The sequence below is a fragment of the Colletotrichum acutatum genome (assembly GCF_030867785.1).
Source record: "Colletotrichum acutatum strain CBS 112980 chromosome Unknown BDZ83scaffold_55, whole genome shotgun sequence".
Taxonomy (NCBI): domain Eukaryota; kingdom Fungi; phylum Ascomycota; class Sordariomycetes; order Glomerellales; family Glomerellaceae; genus Colletotrichum; species Colletotrichum acutatum.
Window position 1 is genome coordinate 12,719 of NW_026849049.1, and position 21,819 is coordinate 34,537.

At 53.0% G+C, this 21,819-nt stretch overlaps 6 protein-coding genes and 1 non-coding gene across 7 annotated transcripts; 2 read left to right on the forward strand and 5 right to left on the reverse strand.

The window, feature by feature from the left end:
• Positions 1-578: 578 nt before the first annotated feature.
• On the reverse strand, positions 579-2,727 carry BDZ83DRAFT_623730 (uncharacterized protein). Its single transcript, XM_060508392.1, has one exon. The coding sequence runs from the start codon at positions 2,415-2,417 to the stop codon at positions 768-770; it is 1,650 nt and encodes a 549-aa protein (XP_060364199.1). The 5' UTR covers positions 2,418-2,727; the 3' UTR covers positions 579-767.
• A 6,297-nt stretch (positions 2,728-9,024) lies between these two features.
• On the reverse strand, positions 9,025-10,493 carry BDZ83DRAFT_359566 (uncharacterized protein). The gene has a single exon (XM_060502567.1). The coding sequence runs from the start codon at positions 10,008-10,010 to the stop codon at positions 9,099-9,101; it is 912 nt and encodes a 303-aa protein (XP_060364200.1). The 5' UTR covers positions 10,011-10,493; the 3' UTR covers positions 9,025-9,098.
• An 823-nt stretch (positions 10,494-11,316) lies between these two features.
• BDZ83DRAFT_t158 lies at positions 11,317-11,398 on the forward strand. Its single transcript has one exon. It is a non-coding gene; the product is annotated as a tRNA-Ser (tRNA).
• A 181-nt stretch (positions 11,399-11,579) lies between these two features.
• BDZ83DRAFT_579169 (malate synthase A) lies at positions 11,580-13,416 on the reverse strand (the record flags this gene model as incomplete). The annotated part of the gene is made up of 5 exons (XM_060505211.1): positions 11,580-11,628; positions 11,686-11,915; positions 11,973-12,524; positions 12,579-13,003; positions 13,062-13,416. The coding sequence occupies 5 exons, from the start codon at positions 13,414-13,416 to the stop codon at positions 11,580-11,582; spliced, it is 1,611 nt and encodes a 536-aa protein (XP_060364201.1).
• A 358-nt stretch (positions 13,417-13,774) lies between these two features.
• Positions 13,775-17,186, reverse strand: BDZ83DRAFT_623746 (uncharacterized protein). Its single transcript, XM_060508393.1, has 11 exons — positions 16,756-17,186; positions 16,529-16,659; positions 16,315-16,431; positions 16,211-16,263; positions 16,001-16,129; positions 15,371-15,942; positions 15,194-15,318; positions 14,987-15,135; positions 14,738-14,913; positions 14,485-14,656; positions 13,775-14,423 (listed from the first exon to the last, which is right to left on the reverse strand). The coding sequence occupies exons 1-11, from the start codon at positions 16,849-16,851 to the stop codon at positions 13,822-13,824; spliced, it is 2,322 nt and encodes a 773-aa protein (XP_060364202.1). The 5' UTR covers positions 16,852-17,186; the 3' UTR covers positions 13,775-13,821.
• A 1,493-nt stretch (positions 17,187-18,679) lies between these two features.
• BDZ83DRAFT_359636 (uncharacterized protein) lies at positions 18,680-19,600 on the forward strand. Its single transcript, XM_060502568.1, has 2 exons — positions 18,680-18,793; positions 18,870-19,600. Exon 2 carries the CDS (start codon positions 19,023-19,025, stop codon positions 19,500-19,502), a length of 480 nt encoding a protein of 159 aa, XP_060364203.1. The 5' UTR covers positions 18,680-18,793; positions 18,870-19,022; the 3' UTR covers positions 19,503-19,600.
• Positions 19,601-19,698: 98 nt separating this feature from the next.
• BDZ83DRAFT_752809 (uncharacterized protein) lies at positions 19,699-21,580 on the reverse strand (the record flags this gene model as incomplete). Its single annotated transcript, XM_060514257.1, has 3 exons — positions 19,699-20,849; positions 20,926-21,098; positions 21,153-21,580. 3 exons carry the CDS (start codon positions 21,578-21,580, stop codon positions 19,699-19,701), a joined length of 1,752 nt encoding a protein of 583 aa, XP_060364204.1.
• Positions 21,581-21,819: the final 239 nt, after the last annotated feature.

Genomic DNA, 21,819 nt, shown 5'->3' on the forward strand with positions numbered 1-21,819 from the left:
ATTCTGGAGGAACTGCCTTCCTTGGTTCTATTAGTGTCTCACACGAGCCATGATTATCCCATTGGCTCCATCTGAGCGCTTCATTAAGCTTATAATAGGCTCAAGTGAGGCAAGTGAGTAGCATGCGGGGAGCCTATCGGCAGTGCGAAGCAGCGTCGTATGAGCCGTAGCCCCTAATATACAAAGTGCGGGGGAACGCTCTGGATTGGGATCTGACAGATGCCGCTCAACCTTAACTGGGTATATAAACTTACCAGGTTGCAGCCAAGAGCCGGATCCCATCGACAAATTCGTATTACTCCTGATTAAATCCGGTTGCCAAGGCCGGATCAAAGCAAAACCTAGAGTCACGAGGTACTGGGCTTGTCTAATTTTGCCTCGAGCAAGGTGTCGGCTAAGTGAAGCGTCCTGGAAAATCGACCACTAATGTTATTGGATGTAGGTGTGACTTCGTATTGTAGTGAGGCAGGGGAGATGGATGTCATGTCTTATGGTTCCACAGACTCTTAGCAGGAGTTAGTTTAAGGCATCGTTCTCAATCACCCCGAGCACCATTCAAAATGGGTTAAGAACAAAGCCTTTGACTCAAACATGATAATTCTGACATTGGGCTATAGCATTGGGCTCTAGATCCAGCCTATAAGGCATATGAGAAATACTCCTTGGAGTGATGTCAGTGCTGCAAGTGTCTCGATACGCTGTCGGCCATCGAAGAATGAGGCTCAGTAAAATCACCAACTCCCGTTCACTACATGCGGCCCCAAAATCTAGCATATCTCTGCAGCAGTAAAATTATGGCCGCATTTATCAGGTGAATGGAAGAGTACGCCGTGGAAATGGCTTGGATGTCGCTTGACGACATCGAAAAGCACACGTGCGCCTTTTGCCTCATCCTTATCGGAGCGATGGGGGACCCTCATGTAATTCTTGAAGGTTCGACTCCCAACCGCGTGTCTCAACTTGCCAAAAAAGTCCCGGACGAATTTTTTCCACTGGGGTTGTCGTGGTAAGTTGTCAGGTGGAAGCCAGAACTCATCAGACACCAGTTCGGATTGGATGTCGCGCCACTGGGGAGGAGTTCCCGGCGCGAAACGGAGAAGGTGTCTAATCTGGTAATGACACCACTCGGAATGCCAGAACGGGACTTGGTATTCTGGTGCGGCGATTTGTCGGATAGTCTTCAGGTTTGCAAGTGTTGCTTTGTTGGTCCACATCCATAAACATGTGTTTGTGACGTGTTGCGGACGTCGCGCTATGAAAGGTTTCGTGTCGACGACGAGGTTTTGGATATTTTGCATCCAGCCGATGCTTTCTGTGACACATTTGCGGAAGCGCACCTTTAAGTGGACAAAATCAATGTCCCAGTTGATGGTGACACTCTTTCCCATTTTCGATGCCGGATCTTTTGGTGGAGGGATCGCCATCCAGGGACCTTCCTCGCCCTGCTCGAGCTCGTCCTTGACGAAAGTCGGAAACCAGAATGGCGACCTGACGCTTTGAGCAACGGATCTCGACAAAGAATCGATCTTTGTGTCGACGGAGTCGTAGTAGCCATCCGAGTACTCTGCATCCTGTCTGGACAGAGTCCAAAACACCGTACGGTGTGTCTGTTTGTCCGTTTCCTCGTTTTCTTTGTCGAATGGGTTTGAGGCGTTGCTTGATGGCCGGACGAGCGAATCAGTGGAATCGCGGCCCTCAACGTTGTCTAACTCATCTTCTACTTGGCCGAATTCTAGCTCGTCGAATGGATCATCGATGGCTCTATCCCTGATAGCCCCATTCTCAACCGTCCCATTCTCTGCAGTTCCATCCTCAGCATCTCCATTCTCAGCAACTTCATCCTCTGAAGATTCTTCTTCGGAACTATACTCATCGGATAGATACTCGTCATATGGTTGCTGCTTGAGAGCATTGGTATGCAGGGCGTCGGACTGCGGAGTGCTGTTCTTTGAAGAATTATCCTCCGGGGTCATCTCCTTGGAAGCGTCCTCTTCGGCCATGTGCTCTACGCAAGGCTCTTCGCCGGACAATTCCTCATCGCAAGATTCCAGGTCCCAGTTGTAGTCCTTGCCTTCTATCTTATGATCTTTTGGATGAAGTTCTGCGATGTAGTATCTAGGTTCTAGGTAGAATTCGCGCCAAACTCTGGACTTGATCTTGTCGGGTAATTTCGCGAATTGGTGGAAAGTCGAATCTTGAATGGGCACAAGTTTATATAATCGTGGTTTCTTTTGAAGTCTTCTAACGAGCCTGACGCGTTTGGACTTGATCTTTATGGGAATCTCCGCAAACCTGTGAAGATTTGGATCTGGAGCTGGACCTGGAAGCGGCATGAGCTCGTATGTGTCTTGATTCTCATCGCCTTTCCGGTAGGGAAGGACGTATTTTGCCGGTTTCTTTAAGTCTTCGTTGCGCATTTTGCTGAACGGGAGCGGCGGAGTGGCAGCAGCTTAGTTGAAAATCGTGTACGAATGCAGCATTGCAGGAACGCAGCACGGCTGGATATATCGTAGGGTAGCAACGGCGTTGATTGCTAGTTGCAGTCAACGAGGTCGTTTTGGAGGTAAGTTGTAAAGAAGTTGAAAGGCTGGTTTCTATTTTTCCCTACCAGCCGAAAGGGGCTTCGGTATTCTCGCTACCCTTCTCGCCCTTGAACCGGAAGGTTTCACCAGCCAGGCTCCATCGTTTTCGAAATTTTCATTGTGTGGCTTTTCGATTGAATAAGACATCAGGGTTGTGTTCAATCTACATGTACTCACGAAGTCAAGAATCGGCGGAATGACAAATTTGTTGACAAGGAAATGGATGACCTGGAAGGGCTGTTGACATCACCCAGCGGCACGCAAAATCTGTATCCCGTAAGTTTCGATCAGTCTGACCTGTTGCGTAAATGAGCAGAGTCCACTTGAAATATCATGGCATAAGGCTTCGTATCCTTCTTCTTAGGTGTTTAAGATTGGCACCTGAGTAGTACATTGATTGCATCATGTTGGGCAGAGATAAGCACTCCTTAGCGTGAGGTTGCACACAAGAGCCAGACAAATCGACACTCAGATTCGAAGGGGACCATGTTTAAAGCCTCATCAATGCAATTACAGGCCATGACCCCGTCTTGACGGAGGTTACAGAATTGGGTATTATTCATCGATATTCATGGATGTTGTTGTTGTTGTTGTATTTAACGCCGTGGCGGCCGGGCTAGAGCCCTTACCGCAGACCTCCCGAAGGGTATATGGCGTGGAGGGCCGTGAGCCAAGGCTACCTACTCTACAGTACGTCGTCTCTTTACATCGTCCTCCAAATCATGCCTTGTGGCCACTACGCGTTCTGTCTGTCCCCGGTTCCCGCTGGTGCCCCAGTTTCATTCTTTCCCAAATCGTCCCTTGGAATCGGGAGGTTCTTTGTAGTCCGCACTCACATCTACCTAGGTGTGGATGCTGCTACCGCAGACAGATCTTCTGGAAGAAGTCCGTCACGCGGAGAAAGGCCTCGAAGCCTCGTGGGTCGGTGATTAATCTCTTGAAGTAGGCCTCGAGAGATCCCATAGGACCTATGGGCTCGGGCATACTGCGAGAGTGGAGGGTCGGCCACCGTTGCCTCCTCGCCAGCGTTAGTCGACAGTAGACCAGGTGGTCCACGTCTTTCGCCTCTCCACAAGAGCACATCATTAGAGCGTCGTCGTGGTTGAAACGTCGGTGATATTGCTCGAAGTCCCCGTGACCCGATCGTGCCGCCAGCAGGTGATGTAACGTAGCCCGCGGCAAGGCCAGTTCAGGAGGGCTGGACAGAGCTGCCTCAAGCCCCAAGTCCGCGTACCGCGGCCTTCGCTCTTTATACCACCATCTCCTGTGCTGGCTTTGTAATTTTTCCCTTGCAAGCCGCTTGATGCCCGCTAGTGTTGCCATTTGACCCATCCGCGCCGGCAGTGTCGTTCCTTCTTTGGCCAGCCGGTCCGCGGCCTCGTTTCCTTCGATGCCCTGGTGTCCCGGGGACCAGTGCGTCCGTATATCAAATATCCTGGCCGCTTCTTGGATTTCGAGGAACGCGTCTTGTGACGAGTCCGGCGCCTTGCCGCGGATGCCTTGTATAACGCTGGTGTTGTCGATACATATGTGGATTGGATGACCGCGATTGGTGAGCAGAGCCCTTCTGAGGCCGGTTCGCGCCCCTTCGACCTCGGCGTCGAACACTTCTGCTAGTCCGAGTCGGCCGCACCCTTGCGCTATGCGTTTGGAGTCTCGGTAGATGACGAAGCCGTACCCCACGGCTCCGTTCGTCGCCCTGGAGCCGTCCGAGAAGACGATCATATGGCTTTCCGGTACTGTCTTTAGCCAGCGCTCGAAAGCTTTCGCAGCCTCTTCTTTGCATTGAACTACTATCTGATCCTGTGAGCTTGGCAGGTACTGTGATTGGAGGAACGTTGGTCTTCCGCATCTTGGCAGAAGTTCAGCCGTCCGTTGTAGTCTCGTCTGTTGCTGTCCCTGCTGGGAGAGCCGCGCGACTAGCGGGTGTCGGCGATCAATCCTCTGTAGTCGGACTGCGGCCCGTAAACGGACGCCTTCTAAGGCGACTTTGGCTGACGGTAAGCCGGCGTCTCGGAGGAGGCTACTGGTTGGCGTTGTCCTCCAGACAGGTAGAACGATCCTTGCTGCCGCTGTAATGACGCTGTCGATCTTCTGCACGAGCCCCTTCTGGCCTGTGTTGACGGGTCTTCCTTGGAAAGGCGGACTCGTGTCTGTCTCCGCTTGGCGTCTCGAAGCCGGCTTCGTGATACCTGCGTACCATGTTTCGGCGCCGAAGAGCGCGATCGGCAGTACGTAGGAGACGACGGCTTTTCGCACGGCGGCCGCTGGCAGTCCTCTCTTTGTGTTTGTAAGCTGCCTCAGGTGTTGAGCTGCCTTCTTTGCCGCAGCTACTCTTGTGTCGACGTGGTGCCGGAAGGACAGTCTCTTGTCGAACCAGACACCCAGCCAGCGTACAGGATTTGTCGAGGCCTTGACCACCAAATCCCCCGCCCTGACCTCTGGCAGCTCCGCTGGCTGGCTGTGCTTCCTAGTAAAGTGGATGACCTCGCACTTGCTCGGGTCGAAGGAGACCTTGTTCTCCGAGCCCCATCTGAGAATGCCGGCTGCGCTTCGGTTGAGTATTGCGACGTTGCTCTCCAGGGAGGGGCTGATGGCCAGAGTGGCGATGTCGTCCGCGTACCCGAATCGCGCGTCCGGGTCGTCTTCAAGGATCTCCGCGATGTAGAGCAGAAAGACGATGGGAGATAGTGGCGACCCCTGAGGCAGCCCGCATGACAGAGGAAAGTATTCCGTCGTGCTTTCTTCCAGTCGGACTCTGGCGATGCGGTTGCAGCAGAAGCTGAAGATGAGTCTAATCAAGCCGTGTGGCCATCCCTGCTGACGCAGTCTAATGACGAGCCGGTTCCGAAGGACGGAGTCGAACGCCCCTTTTACGTCCATAGTCAGAAGCGTCGCCGTGAGCCCTTTTAGGAGGGCCGTTTCGATATCGTGGGCGAGGCAGGTCGTCAGATCGACGGCTGACCTGCCTTGTAGAGCTCCGATCTGTTGCGGACTGACGATGCGCTCGACAATCGCCAGAGAAGCCATCCTTCTGGCTATTAGTCTCTCGAGTCCTTTGCCCAAGCACGAGAGGAGCGCGATCGGCCGCCAGGACCCGGGCTTGGAGGCATCCCTGCCGGCCTTCTGGATCATGACCACCTCAGCTCTGCGGAAAGGCAGAGGAAAGTGGCCGGCCCGCATACAGGACTGGAATAGCTGCCTGACCGGCTCCGAGATGACGCCCCAGCAGGCCTGGAGGAGGCGCGTGGTGATCCCGTCCACACCAGGGGTCGTTGTCTTTGTTAAGGTGGCCGTCTTCACTTCTTCTCCGCTAACATTGTCCTGCCAAGTAATCGCTCGCCTTGGGACGACGGGTACGTCAAACGGATTACCCGGTGCGTCATCTTCCGCACTAAACCTGTCGAGAAGGGCTTCCCGAAGCGCTTGGGCCTTTTCGTCAGTATCCTCGATCGTCTGGTTGTCCACAACCAATGGGGGTGCTCTGGTCAGTGGGCTCGCCTTCCGCCAACCCATGATCTGGTACAGGTCCCGGTCTGAAGCGACTCCATCGATCTTTCCGGCCCAGTATGCTCGCTTAGCCTTCCTCACCGTGCTCAGGAACGCCTTTCGTTTCTCCATTAGATAAAGGTGCGCATCTTGCTCCGTCTCCCAGGCTTGTTGGTTGCGGGCAGCACGGTATGCTCTGTGGGCCTCTGCGCATTCCTCCGTCCACCAAGCCGCGCCTTTACCATGTTTTCCTCTCTTCTTGCCGACCGCCTCAATGGCTCGGGAGAAGAGCTCGACGATGTGACTTGCCTGCCCGTCCAGGTCTTCCGGAGTAGGTTGATCCCCCAGATTGGGCATCGCAGCTAGCCCCCCTTCGATCAGGTCTCTCAGCCGAGGCAGCGCCGAGTCGGGCACTGACAGTGGCCGTGGCTGCGGGTGGCCCTCTCCCTGTGACACTGGGCGTTTGAATAGTGGTATGACGGCCACGATGGCCTCGTGGTCAGCTCCCGGGTGTAGCTGTGGGCTGACCTGCGCGTGCGCAAAAGGGATATTAGAGAAAGCCAGGTCCAGGACATGTCCGCAATCCTGGGTTGCCACCCCAACTTCGCTGATAAGAGAGAGATTGTGGCCGTCTGCCCAGCCTGCAATGTCATCTCCCCGGTTCCCGTTCCTCGTCCCGGGCTCCCAAGAGTAGTGATGCGCGTTGAAGTCACCCGCGATCAAAGCTCGCTCCGGGGGTTTGAGTTCTAGCAGTATCCCTGTTGTGCGGCTGTGGGGGTCGCGGGGTTGTCTGTACACGTTGACGATAGTCGTCGTTTTGTCGACCACCAGCCACAGTACGTCTCTCGTGTGGACAGGCCTCTGCTGCTCCACCGTCATCCCTATCCCTTTGCGTGTGTAGGTCAATACTCTTGGTCTGGTTCCTTCGCTGTCCCAGAAGTCGACCGGGACGAAAGAGTCGAAACCCGGGTGCGTGTTCAGTTGCACGTTTCCGTCCTTCCAGCCCGTCCAGGGTTCCTGGACGAGGACCACATCTATCTGAGCCTCCCAGCAGAGCTGCAGGAAAGCCGTGTGCGCCGGGGAGATCTTTCCGACGTTGCCCTGCGCAACGCGTAGCATCCGTGGGGTCGCCGCTCTCGGCTTACGTCTCCGAGTCGAGTTCGAGGTGGGTGTAGGCATTCGCGACGTTGTAGTTTGGCTTCTGTGCTGCCCGTTGGCTCCTGCTTGGCATGGGTAGCACGGGACGGTCGATGGAGGTGTTGTCGGGGGAGTCTTCGCCTTCGCCTTCGTCCGCCTCGTCTTCATCCATGCTGCTGCTGTCAGTGCTTCCGTCACCGAGGCAAACGATCGAGCTTGCGGAGGGCGTTCTCGTGCGCGCGCGCTTGGCGCCGGGTTGCTGGTTCTGGCTGGTGGAGGTAGGGACGCCTGCCGCCTCCTGGCTACTGTCGGATCGAGTAGCCTTGTACAGAGTGTCCGATGCTTTCTGGCCGGCCTTCCGGATCCGAGCCCGCTCCTTTCGACCGGGAAGGGAGACGACGCCGTTTACGACCGAGGGCCTCGCTGGGCAGTCTGTGTGGCCGGCTTGGAAGGGGCCGCAGCAGTTGGGACACTGGGGCCTGGCCATGCAAGGTCCCGTTTCGTGTGAGTCGGAAGGTCTTCCGCAGTTGCTGCAAGTCGGTCGTCGTCCGCAGAACCGGTTGGCGTGGTAGCCCTGGCAGCCGGGGTCATGTCGGATGAGCGTCCTTCGTTTTTTGATGGGCAGAGATCTGCCGCTTTGGTTGAAGAGCCTGAAGGGCGTGACCTCTGATGTGAATGATATGAGCCAAGATATTTCGTTCGTGACTGGGTTGGGCCCAAGGCGGGACGGTCGAGCAAGGACAGGCTTCTGTCCTGTCTGTGCGAAGACCTCATCTTCAACGAGTGTGGCTGGGTCCAGGACGTCCCCGCCAATGCTGTGTAGTTTTGTTGGGCATCGCGGCACAACGTATGTGTGCCACTTGATAGGCGTCTCGACTTGGTGGGCGCCGAGGCATTCCGCCAGCTTTGCCTTACTTGTAAGTAGTCTTTCCTGTATTTGCTTGTTTCGCGGCTTCAGAGAGTAACCTGTGCTGATATGGTAGACGTGGGGAAGGTCCGCTAGCCCCAGGCCAACGGCCTTACAGACGATCTGTCGTACGGCGAACGGTGCGATCTTCCGAGCGGCCGCTAAGCTTTCTTCCGGGACGCGGGCAAAGATGCGGAGGTCCTCCTTCGGCTGCGCCTGCGGCTGATCCTCGGCGGGGAGTGTGGCCTTCGGGCGGGCAGAGCTCTGGCAGCTCTGGCCGCTCCGGGTCGCCGCAGTGGTGTTGCCCGCCATCGGTGCGACGACAGCCGCCCAACTCCGGGCCGCTATTGGGCTTGTCTCGTGATTGATCAGTCTCTTGAGGGTTTGAATGACATAGGCAGTGGCTTCTTTCGCGATCTGCTTTCTAGAACCGTCAAAGCTGGCGACAACGCTGTCGACGGACCGTGCAATGGTCAGAAAGACGTCTTTCCGTGCCTCGTACTGTCTAGCTTCTTCTGCAAGGGCTGTCAAGACGGACCCTGTGGCAGATCCGCTCGGAGCAGATGCGGTAGAGGCTGCGGGCCCCTCGGCCGAGGTAGGGGCGTCGGTGGTGGCATCAAGCTGGCTTCCCGTTAGGCTGGGCCGGGTCGGCTGTGCCTCGGCGTCGCGGCGTCGCTTAGCTCTTGAGGTGGGGTTCGGCTCCGGAGGTGTCCCGGAGCCTGGTTCGGGGTCGGCTTGGTCGGCCGACATCAGTCCGGTGCCCGACGGCGGCTGTGAGGCCATCGCGGATGCGGGCTCCGGCAAGGGGAGGTGAAGAGTTTTCGGCTGTTAGTAATTTGGTGGTAGGCTCACTCATTCACTAACAGCAGATGCCAAGAAAAATTAGGCGAGAGGGAAGTTCCGATATTCATGGAATGCATTCAGCAAAGCAAAATGGTTCATAATCCAGCTCTCCTCATTGGTACTTGAAACCTGCAAGCCCCTTAGGTCATGTCGATGTTTGAAGATGACTCCCTAGACTCTGAAGATGAGTCTCCCGACGCAGGCGAGTCTCCCGACGCAGGCGAGTCTCCCGACGCAGGCGAGTCTCCCGATATAGACGACGACTGTTCAGTCGTCCACGAATCCATGTCCTCGTCATCCTCGAATCCCCCCTCAACGTCATTCCACTGCGTTGGCGAGTAGTCTTCTACCTTGAAGCCCTTCAATTTGAATAGTTCATTGTTTTCAAACATTGTGATGACGCCTTTAAACCGGGTGCAAGACTGGTTGAAGTCGATGACTCCTTTCTTGAACTCCATGACGCTGTCCTTAGCGTCATTCCAGCCCTCCGCGCAGAAGTAAAGCCGCCGAGCGCCACTGTGTGGAAACCACGGATTTGGTTTGCGCAGTTTTGGCAGTTGCCAGTTCTGCCGTGGCTCCCCAAAGTCATCTGGTCTTTTCACAGCCTTGACCGCCTCCCGAATTACCTCGTCCGTGTCGCCTTTGGAAAAATTCTTGAACAAAGACAAGCTCTTCCACATAGTATCGAGACCGTCTACCATTTCAAACCCCACTGACTGCGTCACATGCCTTGACTGGACAATCGCCATCCGATCGTAGGAGAAAGAGAGGATTGTGGTCCCTTCGAACTCGCCGAACCTCATATCCCCAACCAACAGGCCATTATCCTCAACTGGAGACGAGAACGGTCTGATGTTGAGTTCAAAAACCGTCGGGTCCACAGATGCATACTCCTTTTCTATCATGATGCCCTGCACGAGGAAGTTGCCAAGGGCATCCTCGAGCCGCATCTGAGTCGCTTCCGGTTTGACTAAAAATTCCTTTCCATCAATGCGGTAGTCGATTTCTGGTGGCGTGAGGTTTCTGAAGACATATTTGTGATGCTTCTGCATCTCGCTCGCGAGTACGTCGAAAGCGCCGTCGGCTATCGCTTTATCGGATTCCTCTTTCAATAACTCCCTGGCTGAACGCACTGCGTCGTCGACAGCTTGGTGGTCCCACCAAGAATGGCCCAGTAAGTGGTATCGTTTACATCAATCACTCTGCATACAAGACCGTCGATCGCTTCGAGGCGGTCCAGTAGATACCTAGTATCGCTAGTAAGGTTGCGAAGTGACATTGGCGCGGGAGTAATGGCTGGATCGGGTATTCCGCTTGGTGCGAAGTAGCGCTGTGCGAATAGTTCAGAATCGAATGCGATTTTGTCCTCCATGGTTTTGAATTCATCGAAGATCTCAACATGGCTTTTCCGAATGTCCTCCATCTCTATGAAAGCATCGTAGAGAGTGGCCACAGGTTTACTGAGAGTGTTGCACTAAGAATGAGGTGTTCAGATCAGATATCTATACTCGGTTGCCGAAGGATTTGAACGACGCACCGCACCCATTTTTACTAACTCGGCCAAATCACGACGCAGATCGCGCAGAGTCTTCATCTTCACATCGCCTAGTCGAAGGCCATAGTACTGCGACTGCGCGAGAAACCACTCCTTATCCCGAAGGCGCGGCTGATCAGCTTTAAAATCTCTCTTATCCTATATATCATCATAACTAGGATGGTCAGGAGACAAGATTTCGCGGAGGCGCTCGACTTCCATGCACCAATAGTCCCCAAACATCAGGAGGCCACTGTCCCAATCGTAGTCGAAGCCTAGCTGACGCGCTTTAGCGACGGTTCTTTCCAGCTTCTGAAACTTTCTGTAAGACTGGGATGAAGAGGAGGCCATGTTGATATTATTTAGGGGCTCACAAAGAGCCCAGTGGAATGTTGCATGAGACTGGGAGTCGGTAAGTAAGTGTCACGAATTAAGACCAACGCGGTTTTTGAGAGCTCTACCGGTAGGGGTTGACGTCTCCACATTTATGCGAAGTGAACAGGTTCACCACGTGATGATTTGACAGGGGCTTTCCGAAGTGTTCCTCGACTTAGGTACTGACTAGAAGCCATTCCAAACTTCAGACGGCCCAATCCAGCTACTTTGGACGAAGAAGAAAGGCTGATTAGAACGTGTATAAGGTTCACGGCCATTTGTTCGAGATGACGATAAACCACATTAGGGAAACTCAGGGTGCGCGGTTGTGGCAAGCAACGCACCATTCGGAGGGCCTCTTCGTTTCTCCAGTCGGTGCCGACCAGGATACAAGGGCGGAAATCTGAGCTCCATCTCCAACCAACCCGCGTCAGAGGATTTGGGATCACGGCTTGGTGGCAGAGTGGTCTAATGCGCAAGACTAGAAATCTTGTTCCTTCGGGAGCGTCTGTTCGAATCAGGCCCAAGTCGATTTTTGCCGTTTGCAGCAATCCTCTTGACTTGAATTTGCGAGAAGAGGCTGTAGCAGCCTTTGATTTTGCTCATAAGTGCTCCGAAACTCATATGCTAGCCATTCGCAACATACATTGTAGGGAGCAACGCCATTCAACCGGGTTCATTAATCTTACAAAAAGTATCGCTGGCTAAAGATCTAGAGTTTCCATGACGGCCCAACGGAAGTAATCTCATCATAAAGTAGTCTAGAAGTGAAGCTGTTAGCGTTGCACGGCATTCATACAAAAACAGGCGTGACTCACGTTGTAAGGAAGTCGGCGTAGTCCTCGCCCGTAACTTGCGGCCGCAGATACTTCGCCGCCAGCTCGAACTTGTTGTTCGCCGGCGCAGACTTGAGCAGTTCCTTTGTAACCTCGTCGAGGACGTTGAGCATTGTTGTCTTATCGAGTTTTGTGCCTTCGGCGGTGCTGATGCCGTGGTGCACCCAGTACCACAGTTGTGAGCGCGACACCTCGGCAGTTGCGGCATCCTCCTGTAAGTCTGGTTAGTTATGTCCCAACAGGAGCCGGAAGCACCAGTGCAAATGTACCATGAGATAGTTGATGGCACTGCAGCCCACACCGCGAAGCCAACCCTCCATGTACGCCAGAGTAATATGCAAATTCTTCCTCACGCCCTCGTCGGTAATTTTTCCAGGAACAACAGAGTTGATCAAATCGTCGCGCGTAACCTTCGCCTCGGGCCTCTTGAAGATCTGGTTCGCGGTAGGCATATGCTCGTTGAAAATCTCCGACGCAATCGACGCCAGCGCCGGGTGCGCAACCCACGTACCGTCGTGTCCGGCCTTGACCTCGCGCAGCTTGTCGGCGCGCACGCTGTCCATCGCCTTGGCGTTCGCGGCCGGGTCGTCCTTGCGCGGGATGAGAGCCGCCATGCCGCCCATTGCGTGGACGCCGCGGGCGTGGCATGTGCTGATGAGGAGCTTGACGTAGGCGTCCATGAAAGGGACGGTCATGCTGACGTCGGAGCGGTCGGGGAGGACGAAGCCGGGGCGGTTGCGGAAGCGCTTGACAAAGGTGAAGATGTAGTCCCATCTACCGCAGTTGAGGCCCGAGCTGTGATCTCTGAGCTCGTAGATGATCTTTGAAGCGTGTTAGTGAGGGACATTGCGCTTATACTAGCGAGCGATACAAACCTCGTCCATTTCGAAAACAGCGCTAATGGTCTCGATCAACACGGTAGCGCGGATGGTACCTCGCGAGATACCAATGTAATCTTGCGACATGTTGAACACGTCATTCCATAACCTCGCCTCGAGATGCGACTCCATTTTGGGCAAGTAGAAATAGGGGCCAGCGCCGCGGGAAATCAACTCCTTGGCGTTGTGGAAAAAGTACAGTCCGAAATCAAAGAGGGCGCCGGACATGGGCTGTCCGTCGACGGTGAAATGCTTCTCGTCCAAGTGCCATCCGCGCGTGCGTGCGATTAATGTCGGGAGAGTGCGATCAGTTCTGAGCTTGTACTCCTTTTCGCCGAGCTTGAAGTCGACCTGCCGGCGGATGGCGTCGTAGAGATTGGCCTGGCCTTGAATCATGTTGTCCCATGTAGGACCATTTGAGTCTAGATACTCGGTGTAAGTCGATTTACAACTGACGATTTCAGGGGCTTCTCATCTCACCTTCAAAATCGGCCATGTAGGCCCAAACATCAGAGTTGAGCGCGTTGACGACCATTTTCCTATCCGTGGGTCCGGTGATTTCAACTCGTCGATCTACCAAACCAGGCGCTGGCTGAGCGCCCCTCCAGTTCTTGTCATCGCGAACGTGCTTAGTCTCAGGGAGGAAATCTGGCAAATGTCCGTTGTCTGTGTCGATTTGTCGTTGTTGGCGGAGCTTGAGAAGATGTTGACGAGTCGGCTCGAAACTGCGGTGCAGAATTGCGAGAAAATTGACGGCCTCTTTGGTGAGAATCCGGCGAGAGGCTTCATTGCCGGCGCCAAGGATGGCGACGCTGTCTAGTGTTGATTGAACCATTGCGGAATTTCTATGTGGATATTTGAACACAGTTCTATTCAGCGTTCGATGCTCAACTAACAATACGGCTCTACAATCACTCATGGTATCGAAGAGGCTATCGCCAGATATTAAGTACTCTTCTCACGGTTAATAGCGCATCATTGGAAGCTCGGCTCTATTCCGATGGTGTTCTGAATCATTGCGGAATTTGGCGAAGATTCTCGGCTCGGTACCCGAACCGGAGGCGGCCGTCATCCGATTGGCCCCACTCGCCCAGATCGTCCACCACGGTCGAATGGAGAAAGTTACACTTCGGACACTGTCAATGCAGAGGCAATTCATACGTCACTGACGAGCGAGAATTCCCGAGGTATTTGCGTTGATTGATGATGTTTCGATTCCATTTGACATTATTTGTAGTGACTATGAACCGTACCCTCCTGGTGCCATCATTTTCTCCAGCTCAGCCCAATCCAGCTGGTCAACTCCCGTTAAGGGGAGAGTAGGGTCGTTGAAACTATTGTAGATACCCTCTGCCGCCTCTAGCCCAAAGGCTTGTTCCAAATTCTCATCCAAGTTCAGACCGAACAGCGTGTCTGATCCGTAAGTATCTGCAGGTCCTCCAAACATTTCTCCCTCCCAGGATGGCACCGAGGAGCTGGGTGTCGGCGTAGTCAAGGGCATCTGGGCCGGTGAAGGTCCCGACTGCTCCGGTAGTCCGGACCCGGGTGTGTTCCCCACTTGGGGTACCCCATGGGACGCCCCGGATTCTCCCATCTGCACGTCATGGTCCTTATCGAACGCTACCACATTGGCCCACACGTGTGCAGAGAACTGCCGAACATCCTTGAGGCGTTGCGCTGCCGCCTGATTTCCGGCAGAAGACAGGTATTCCAGGAAATCGATAGCCTGGAAGAGTTCCTGCGGTGGCGGCTTCTGGCTGTCCTGCTTGTGTGCGAAGCCGCGCATGATTAGGACGAAGGCGGCAGAGAAGGCAGCATCCAGATCGAAGAATGCGAAGGGCGCTTTACCATGTTAGTGATTCATTCTTCGGATTTGTCACCGGTGGAGAAAATAAGCCCTTACCAATTTCTTCTTGCCTTTGCATAGCCATGAGGATGCGGATAATTCTCAAAGCTGACTCGTTGCAAAGAAGGCACAGCTGGGAAATTGCCGAGGTCACGGCTTGCTTCTGTGTTTTTTGAACCTTGTCTTTGACCTTTTGGAGCAGAATTGGCCTGATGCAGAGAATAATGGACTAATTTGAGTCGTATTAGTGCCCATTCATCTCGACAAAGCCCAAAGAGTTGCCCAGCAAGACCCGGCAGTTGGTGCTTACCTGGAATAACCTCAGATACAGTGATGCCCCAGCTCTAGTGACCTCAAACTGCTTGTTGCTGAAGTCTATGGCAAGATCTGCCGGGATAGATCCGCCAATGTCGTGTAGTGATTGAAGCAAGTTTCTCATCTTCCTGACAAGATCGGCTTGCGATAGTGCGCCTCGACTGTATAATGCTATTGCCCACGTTGGTCAGCTGCCGATCACACAAGTGGCTATCAAAGTAGACATGGCGTAAAGTCCACTTACAGGACATGATCTCTCCAGTTGTCCGGGCAATCTTGACGTTGACATTGAGAGGCTCTGGAGAGTCGAACCCTGGAGAGGGACCAGGAAGATCGAACGAAAGGTGCCTATCATCAACGGAAGCTGGACGCCCGAGGCCTGCCGATATACGCCTATTTGGGCATAGATGATTAGCTTAGAAATCCTGATGGGTAACAGAGGTTGACTTACTGATCCAGCATGTAGACAGTCCACCACACTCGCATTCTGTGTGCTCTCTCTGACGGCAGGCATTTCTGCTCTGAAAATGGCAAGTTGCATCCCAGAGTCAGGGCAAGCCGTACTGTTGTTCCCACCTGCGGCTTGTTAGCCTTCCATCTAGACTAGCATGAAAGAGCCTGGACTTACGAAAAAGTATGCATCATTCTTCCGGTCGTTCCACTGCAGATATGTTGTCGCCAGACACAGGATCTCAAGCCCAACAATGCCGTACTCCCTGATGCTGTGAAGTGGCGGTAGCCTCCTCATGGCTTCAGCAAACCAGAACGCTCCCGGGGGTCCTCGAACTTCACGCGGATCCTCCTCCATCAACTTGCCCATGGCCATGACTAGAAGGTACAGTGTGAACCATGGGGTGTCCATCTGTCGAGCTCGAGATGCTTGGCTGTTGAAAAGTAGTGTCATGTTGTCTGTGAATGTCCGCTGATCTAGGAAGTGTTGTGTGACTCCCATGTAAGAGTTGAAGAGGTTCAGGAGTCGATTAGACTCAGCCTCTTTGGGGAAAGCTTGATGAGGAATGCCCTTGATCAACTCATTTGTTGAAGTCCATTCAGGGGTAAACGGCAGATCGCGTGGATCCTCGTTCTCCAGGTGTTCCGGAGCATCCTTCTCCGGAGAGTCTGGGTCTTTGCCATTGTTCTCGTGGAAGAGACTCCGCAACCGTTGCTCGAAGAGCGGGCCAGGGGCACGTTCTATGGATGCTGTGTCTTCCGCTTTAGTTGTTGTCTAGAACCCAATTGCAGGCTGAGATATACGCACCATAGCTTGGAGGCGGTACTTCACCGGTAGGCTCAAATGGCGCAATGCCTGGTGGACTTGGGTTTGATACCCCTGTTGAGACCCCCCTTGCGGGTGGCGAAGGTTGTGCTCGTGGTTGTTTGGCGAGTTCTGCTTGATGTTAGTCCGTAATGTTCCCAACGCAAGCAATTGCCTGCAGTTGTCTGCAAGTGATCGGCCGTGATAACTCACCCTTTATCTGGTCCTCATATCGGGTCAACGTGGCTCTCAATTCTGAGACGTATCTGTTCACCGACTTAGCAAGTTGGAGAAGTCCGACCTCGGAGTAGACTCACGCCTCTGAATATCTCTTTCTCCCATCACCGAATTCACAGTCTAGATTGTTTCGTGCACAATTCCTGCAAGGCTGCTCTCCCGAACACTTGACCTTGCGCCTCCGGCATGTGTTGCATCTGATGCGGCAGTCAGCATGGCAAACACGTCACAGCAGTGGAGTTTGGTGGGGTGAGTGAGTGAAGGGCGGGCGAATTGAGGGTGGTGGTGACTGACGCGTTCGCGGACCGTGCTTTGGCGGCAGCTTGCTGAGGCATCGCGCCTTCTTCCTCGACCTCGTCTTTGATGCGTCTTTTCCTCTTCCGGCTCGAAGAAGAGGCTTCTGACACCTTGGCCTTGTGAGACTGCTGCCCGTTCCGTTCACCGGTAAGTTTGCAAAGTCTTCATGTGACGGAGGTCGCTGCGGCAATTGAGAGTGTGGGGCTGATAAGAGCCGAACTTGCCTTGGATGAGGGGTCTGGGGTCGGCGATAACGAGCCCCGGTAGCTGCTACTCGACATTTTACTATGCGGTGTGATTGCCCGGTTACTGCAAGTCATGTATGTATGCCACTTGATGCAGCAAAGGAGTATACGATTGCGATCTGGAGGATGATGCGATAATCTTGCCAAGAATGTTCAACAAAATGCTGTATTATTTGTACAGTGTCCCAAAGTAACTGTAGACTGAATGAAGTATTTGGAGCAGTTGGCTTGTCAGAAAGAAAGATCCGCGGCGTAACATGGCACAGAGGCGGCAAGACAGTCTTAATCACAACATTCGCCTTTCGGCAGCCATCCGATCCGCTTGTAGCCAGGACCCACCATCGGCTTCCAGCTCCGAACATCGCTGATAAGACGCACCAGCCAATAGGCTGGAAGAGGCTCGAACAAAAATTCTTGCGCTCTCAAGGACACTGGACCTGTACTTCTCTGGTTTCTTGAGACGCGGGGTGTCCTTTTTATAGATGTGGCAGATCAAGGGCAGAGAAGCCGAAACGAGTGAACTTCGGTTCCCTTCCGAGAGACAGAATACCGGTCTTGGCCGATGTCCGACGCTATCTCATGGGGATAGCCGGAGATCTCCTTTGCCTGGAAAGTTATCACAGTAGTGATCATTCTGCCAAATCAGAAATAAAACACAACGTTCTCCCTTGTGTGGTGCAGATTCCCGACTGTCATTTACTCTATGCGGTCTCCGTGGCAAGCAGCTATGCATAAATTTTGCTTACCCTACTATGCTCGGCCTATTCGAGGTATGTGGCCAGGACATAGGTATCATTGCTGTTGCCTTCGCTCATCATAGTGCTCAACTACCGGCATAAGCCTAAATCATCCGTGGGTAATGCAAGTAGAATATCCAGTTTCTATGGTCGTAGATTGGAGAGGTATTCTGCACCCCACGTGCCGACTACTAGAGTTTAGGTAGGTGTAGCAAATCTCACTGCAAGCACTGAGGACTGCAATTTCAAGTCAATCACTTCTAACACTTGCAGGCCATGATGATACACCATGATGATGCAACCTGAGTCCTTCGTCGAAGTTTTGTAGCTGCATTCACATGTACATAACAAAGCCACATAACGTAACTCTAAAGTTCGCGATAAGAACTTGAGTTGGGAATACGAGCCCAGTACGGTAGTGACATTGTCTGCAGCATAAAATTCCACTTCGTCAACTCTGCAAAGTCTCAGGTCCAACAACGAGAGTGGACTCTGAATGGCCCTGATTATATTGCTGTTCAGGAACAGGACGACTCACGGGCACCGAAGTTACGCACTCATCTATGATGTGTCTAGTTCAGTTTGATCCCCGAAACCAGTAAAGCCGGCAAACACTGCACTGCTACACTAACCAATGATCAGAGAACGGAAGGCCCGTATCAAAGCCTTCGCTGTATTGTTGAACACCACGGGCCATAATCTCTTATTCTGGAGTTTGTAGGGACTTGGCAACGCTCTCGTACTGTACGTCACCACAGCCACCACAGTTCACTTAGGCCAATGACTACAAGGAAACACATTCACTGGATTGTCTTCTTATGCAGAGCTCATTGAACTTGATTTACGGCATCGGATCATCGGCCAATGGAGTAAGATGACGCAGAAGACAGCCTATTGGACCGAAGTAAATTTGGTCAGATTCACCACGACAATGTGCCGTGTGTATAGACAAATATCCTGTTGAATATGGTTATTAATCATGCCTGTAAGTGATGCACCAGGTCACACTTGACTTAGTGTGGAAAGATGGCTTAATAAGGACAGTAAGCAGTCCCAGCGTTTTCCCTGTGCTTTGAGGATTGAACAACACGTCCACTGAGAAACATGCTATCAACTCTTCATAGGCAGTAATTGCAGGCGATTTGATGACAGGTGACCAACGATCCCACCGGGTATGCCGTATGGCCTTTGGTTGACAAAAGTCCTTGAGGGAGCATCTTGTCCAGCCCTCAAACGGAATGCCGAGTGGCCAATGCCCAATGTAGAAAGAGGCGTATTTAGTACGCTAATCACCACCTCGCGGGGTATGTTGACTGCCAATGGCTCTGGAACTAATAGGCTGACGTGAGATGAAAGGAGTCTGAATCCTGTGAGATCATTGAAACACCTGCCAGGGATGCGTATAAGAAGATGCCAGCACATCAATAACATTTGAATGCCCTCGCCATTAATTCTTGCTTACTTTTATTCCTCCATATCCACGCAAATCGCTGTACCAATTCCGCAAATATGGCATTCAGACAAAAGGTCGAGGCGACGATCAAGTCCTTCTTCGAGGCATACACAGACGGCGAAAAGCACAATGACGCTTCAATCATCAACCGCGAGGTCACCCCCGACTGCACGCGCCAACTGCTCCCCCGTTCCATGACGAAAGCATTTGGCATACCGGGCGATTTCATCCTAGACAACGCGGCCTACGAAACACAATTCGCCAAGGACATCGCCGTCTTCGTAGTCGGGGCCACCACCACTTCAAACCTCGTCGTCGACTCCGAAGCTCGAAAGGCTGCACTCACGTCATCTTCGGATATCAAGTTTAAAGACGGCTCAGATAATCTCCAACTGGAGTTCAGTTGGTTCTTTGACTTCAACGAGGACGGTTCCAAGGCCACGAGAGTAATCGAGTTCTGCGACAAAGATTCAGTGATGATCATGCATAGCAAGGCCAGTGCGAACGAATCGCACGTCCTAGATGCTAAGGCATGATGAGGTTTCTGTACGGCTAGCTAGATCGTTGTAGAATCATCTCTTCGTAGGAGCTTCCATCCCATATTTCCATCATGAATAGTCATTATCATTGCATTCCATACCTCAATTAGTACTTGACATGCCTGAATCGTGTCCTCAAACCGAGCTCAGAACAGGATCAGATCTGCCTTACAGATCACTCATGCGCAGTTTCTTAAGGCGAATGGGTTCCATCGGTCTTGACCTCTTGCGCGAACCTGATAACGCCTGTTCTGTCAGCTTTCAGCTGAACCGGAACATCTCCAACCAGTCTCTTCAGACCGCCAGGCTCAATTATGCCTCCAGCTGCTTTCTCCCTGATCTCATCATCCATGTTCATGCACACTGGCAAAAGTACATCAGACTTCCATGGCAGCAGCCCTTTCCTCTTCGTTCGCAGAACTTCAACCACGAGATAAATCGCCGATACAGCGACCAAGGCGACAGAGTACACGATCCAAGCCCAACGCACTACAATAACAACTTGGGTGGCCATCACGGTACCTCTGAAAGCATCTTCGCCTGTCGTGTCGTTACTGTTAAGGCGTACGTCGTTGGTCAAGCTTCTTGTAAGTCTCTCCATCCAGCCGCCGACGTCCCCGAAACTGGCGTGCATTCCGTCCGCAAAGGGAGACGCCGAGGTGAAGACAATCCCCAAAGTCCCATCGGCGCTGACGTTTCCCATGATGTTTGTCTTTGCGTATGCCTGCATAGCATACATCTGAAATGGACCCATTCCGTAGCTCTTGCCAGCCTCGGTATTGAAGTTGGCCGGGATATTCGCGAATGTGACATTTCTCCCATCGGGAGTCGAGCCTCCGGTCACCTCACTCCAGGTATCGACAATCTCGTCCTTGAGCTTTCCGGACTCGACACTGATGTTCCTCGCTTGAAGGCAATACCACAGAGCACACTCCGCTGCGCGGGAGTCATCGAGAGGGGTGGTCGCTGGCATCCCGCCAGGAATACCGAGACCGCTAAACTGAGCAATCAAGTTGGGCGCGTCCGCCTTGATCATTCGAGGATGCGTGGATTCGAAGGTACGGTTCGAGCCAGTGCTGATGTTGAATACGGGCATAAAGTCGGATCCTGTGCCGCAGTATCCACGAAGGCGCGCACCATCTGGCGCGGTCACAATGCAATTCGCAGAAGAGCTTCGGTTGATCTTGATATCTGATGTCAGGTCGACACAGGAACCACAAACACCGACGGTCGGAACGATGGGCCAAGTGCAGTTTCCAGTTGGGCAGGTTACTTGCGGCAAGTTGACTTCTGTAGACATGAATCCGTTGTACATGGCAAGTTTTGTGGGTGACAAGGGACTCCCTGTGAGAACATAAGTGTCATGAACATGGAATGAACAGAAGGGCTGTATCTCGAACTCTAGCAGACAGCGACTTACAAGAATTTGCGTATCCTGACACCGTGCTCGCCCATTGACTCCTAGCAACGGTGCCTGCTTGGCCTTGCGTGTTGCTCTCAACCTGGTCTATCCGCAAGGTGATCAATTGCTGAGAAAAGAAGCCCAAAGCGAGTGACAACATCGTCAATACAGCTCCAACGCAAGTAATGTGTCTATGGTCTATGTTAACATTGTTTGGGTGCTAGGCATCAAGATCAAAGACTCACGCTCCTTTAAACCTCCACATCAACTGCAGGCTACCCCATGAACCTCTCGAGGCGTCGTCGATCAACGTAAAGTCATCCAGCCTATGGTAACCATCCTTCTTGCCAGAGAAATGATTCCATTTCGCCTGGCTGAGAATGGCACCTACAGCGATCATGAAGGTCGCGCGGCAGACGGTAGACAAAATCGCGATCAGACCGTTGAGGGTCAAGGTCGTGCTTGGCCATGAATCTTGCGACTTGCCATCGTACTGCCACAAAACGATGGCTTGAGCGACGAGACTTGCAATGGCGAGAAAGCAACATCCTATCTCCAAGTACCACCATCTCACAGTTGAGTATGTGGGAGACTCCCCCACACTGTCAAGGGTATCCTCTCTGACCGGTAAGATGTTGTAACCATCCAGCTGAGATTCCACGACCTTGGGCATGGTTTTGCGGGAGATTCGATGCACTGTCTCACCTTGACGGGTTAAGTCATCCTTTTGCGGGCCATCTGTCGACTGGGGGGCTTGAGAAATCATTGTCGATATTAAACTTCGCGACCGTCCGAGTCAGGGCCATTCGTTTGCGGGAGCTAGGGCCGTGGAAGCTTATTCATTAAGGGATCATTAAGATGTGAAGCCCACAACGCGAAGGAATCTCTTCCCTATCGCATTTTGCGAGGATA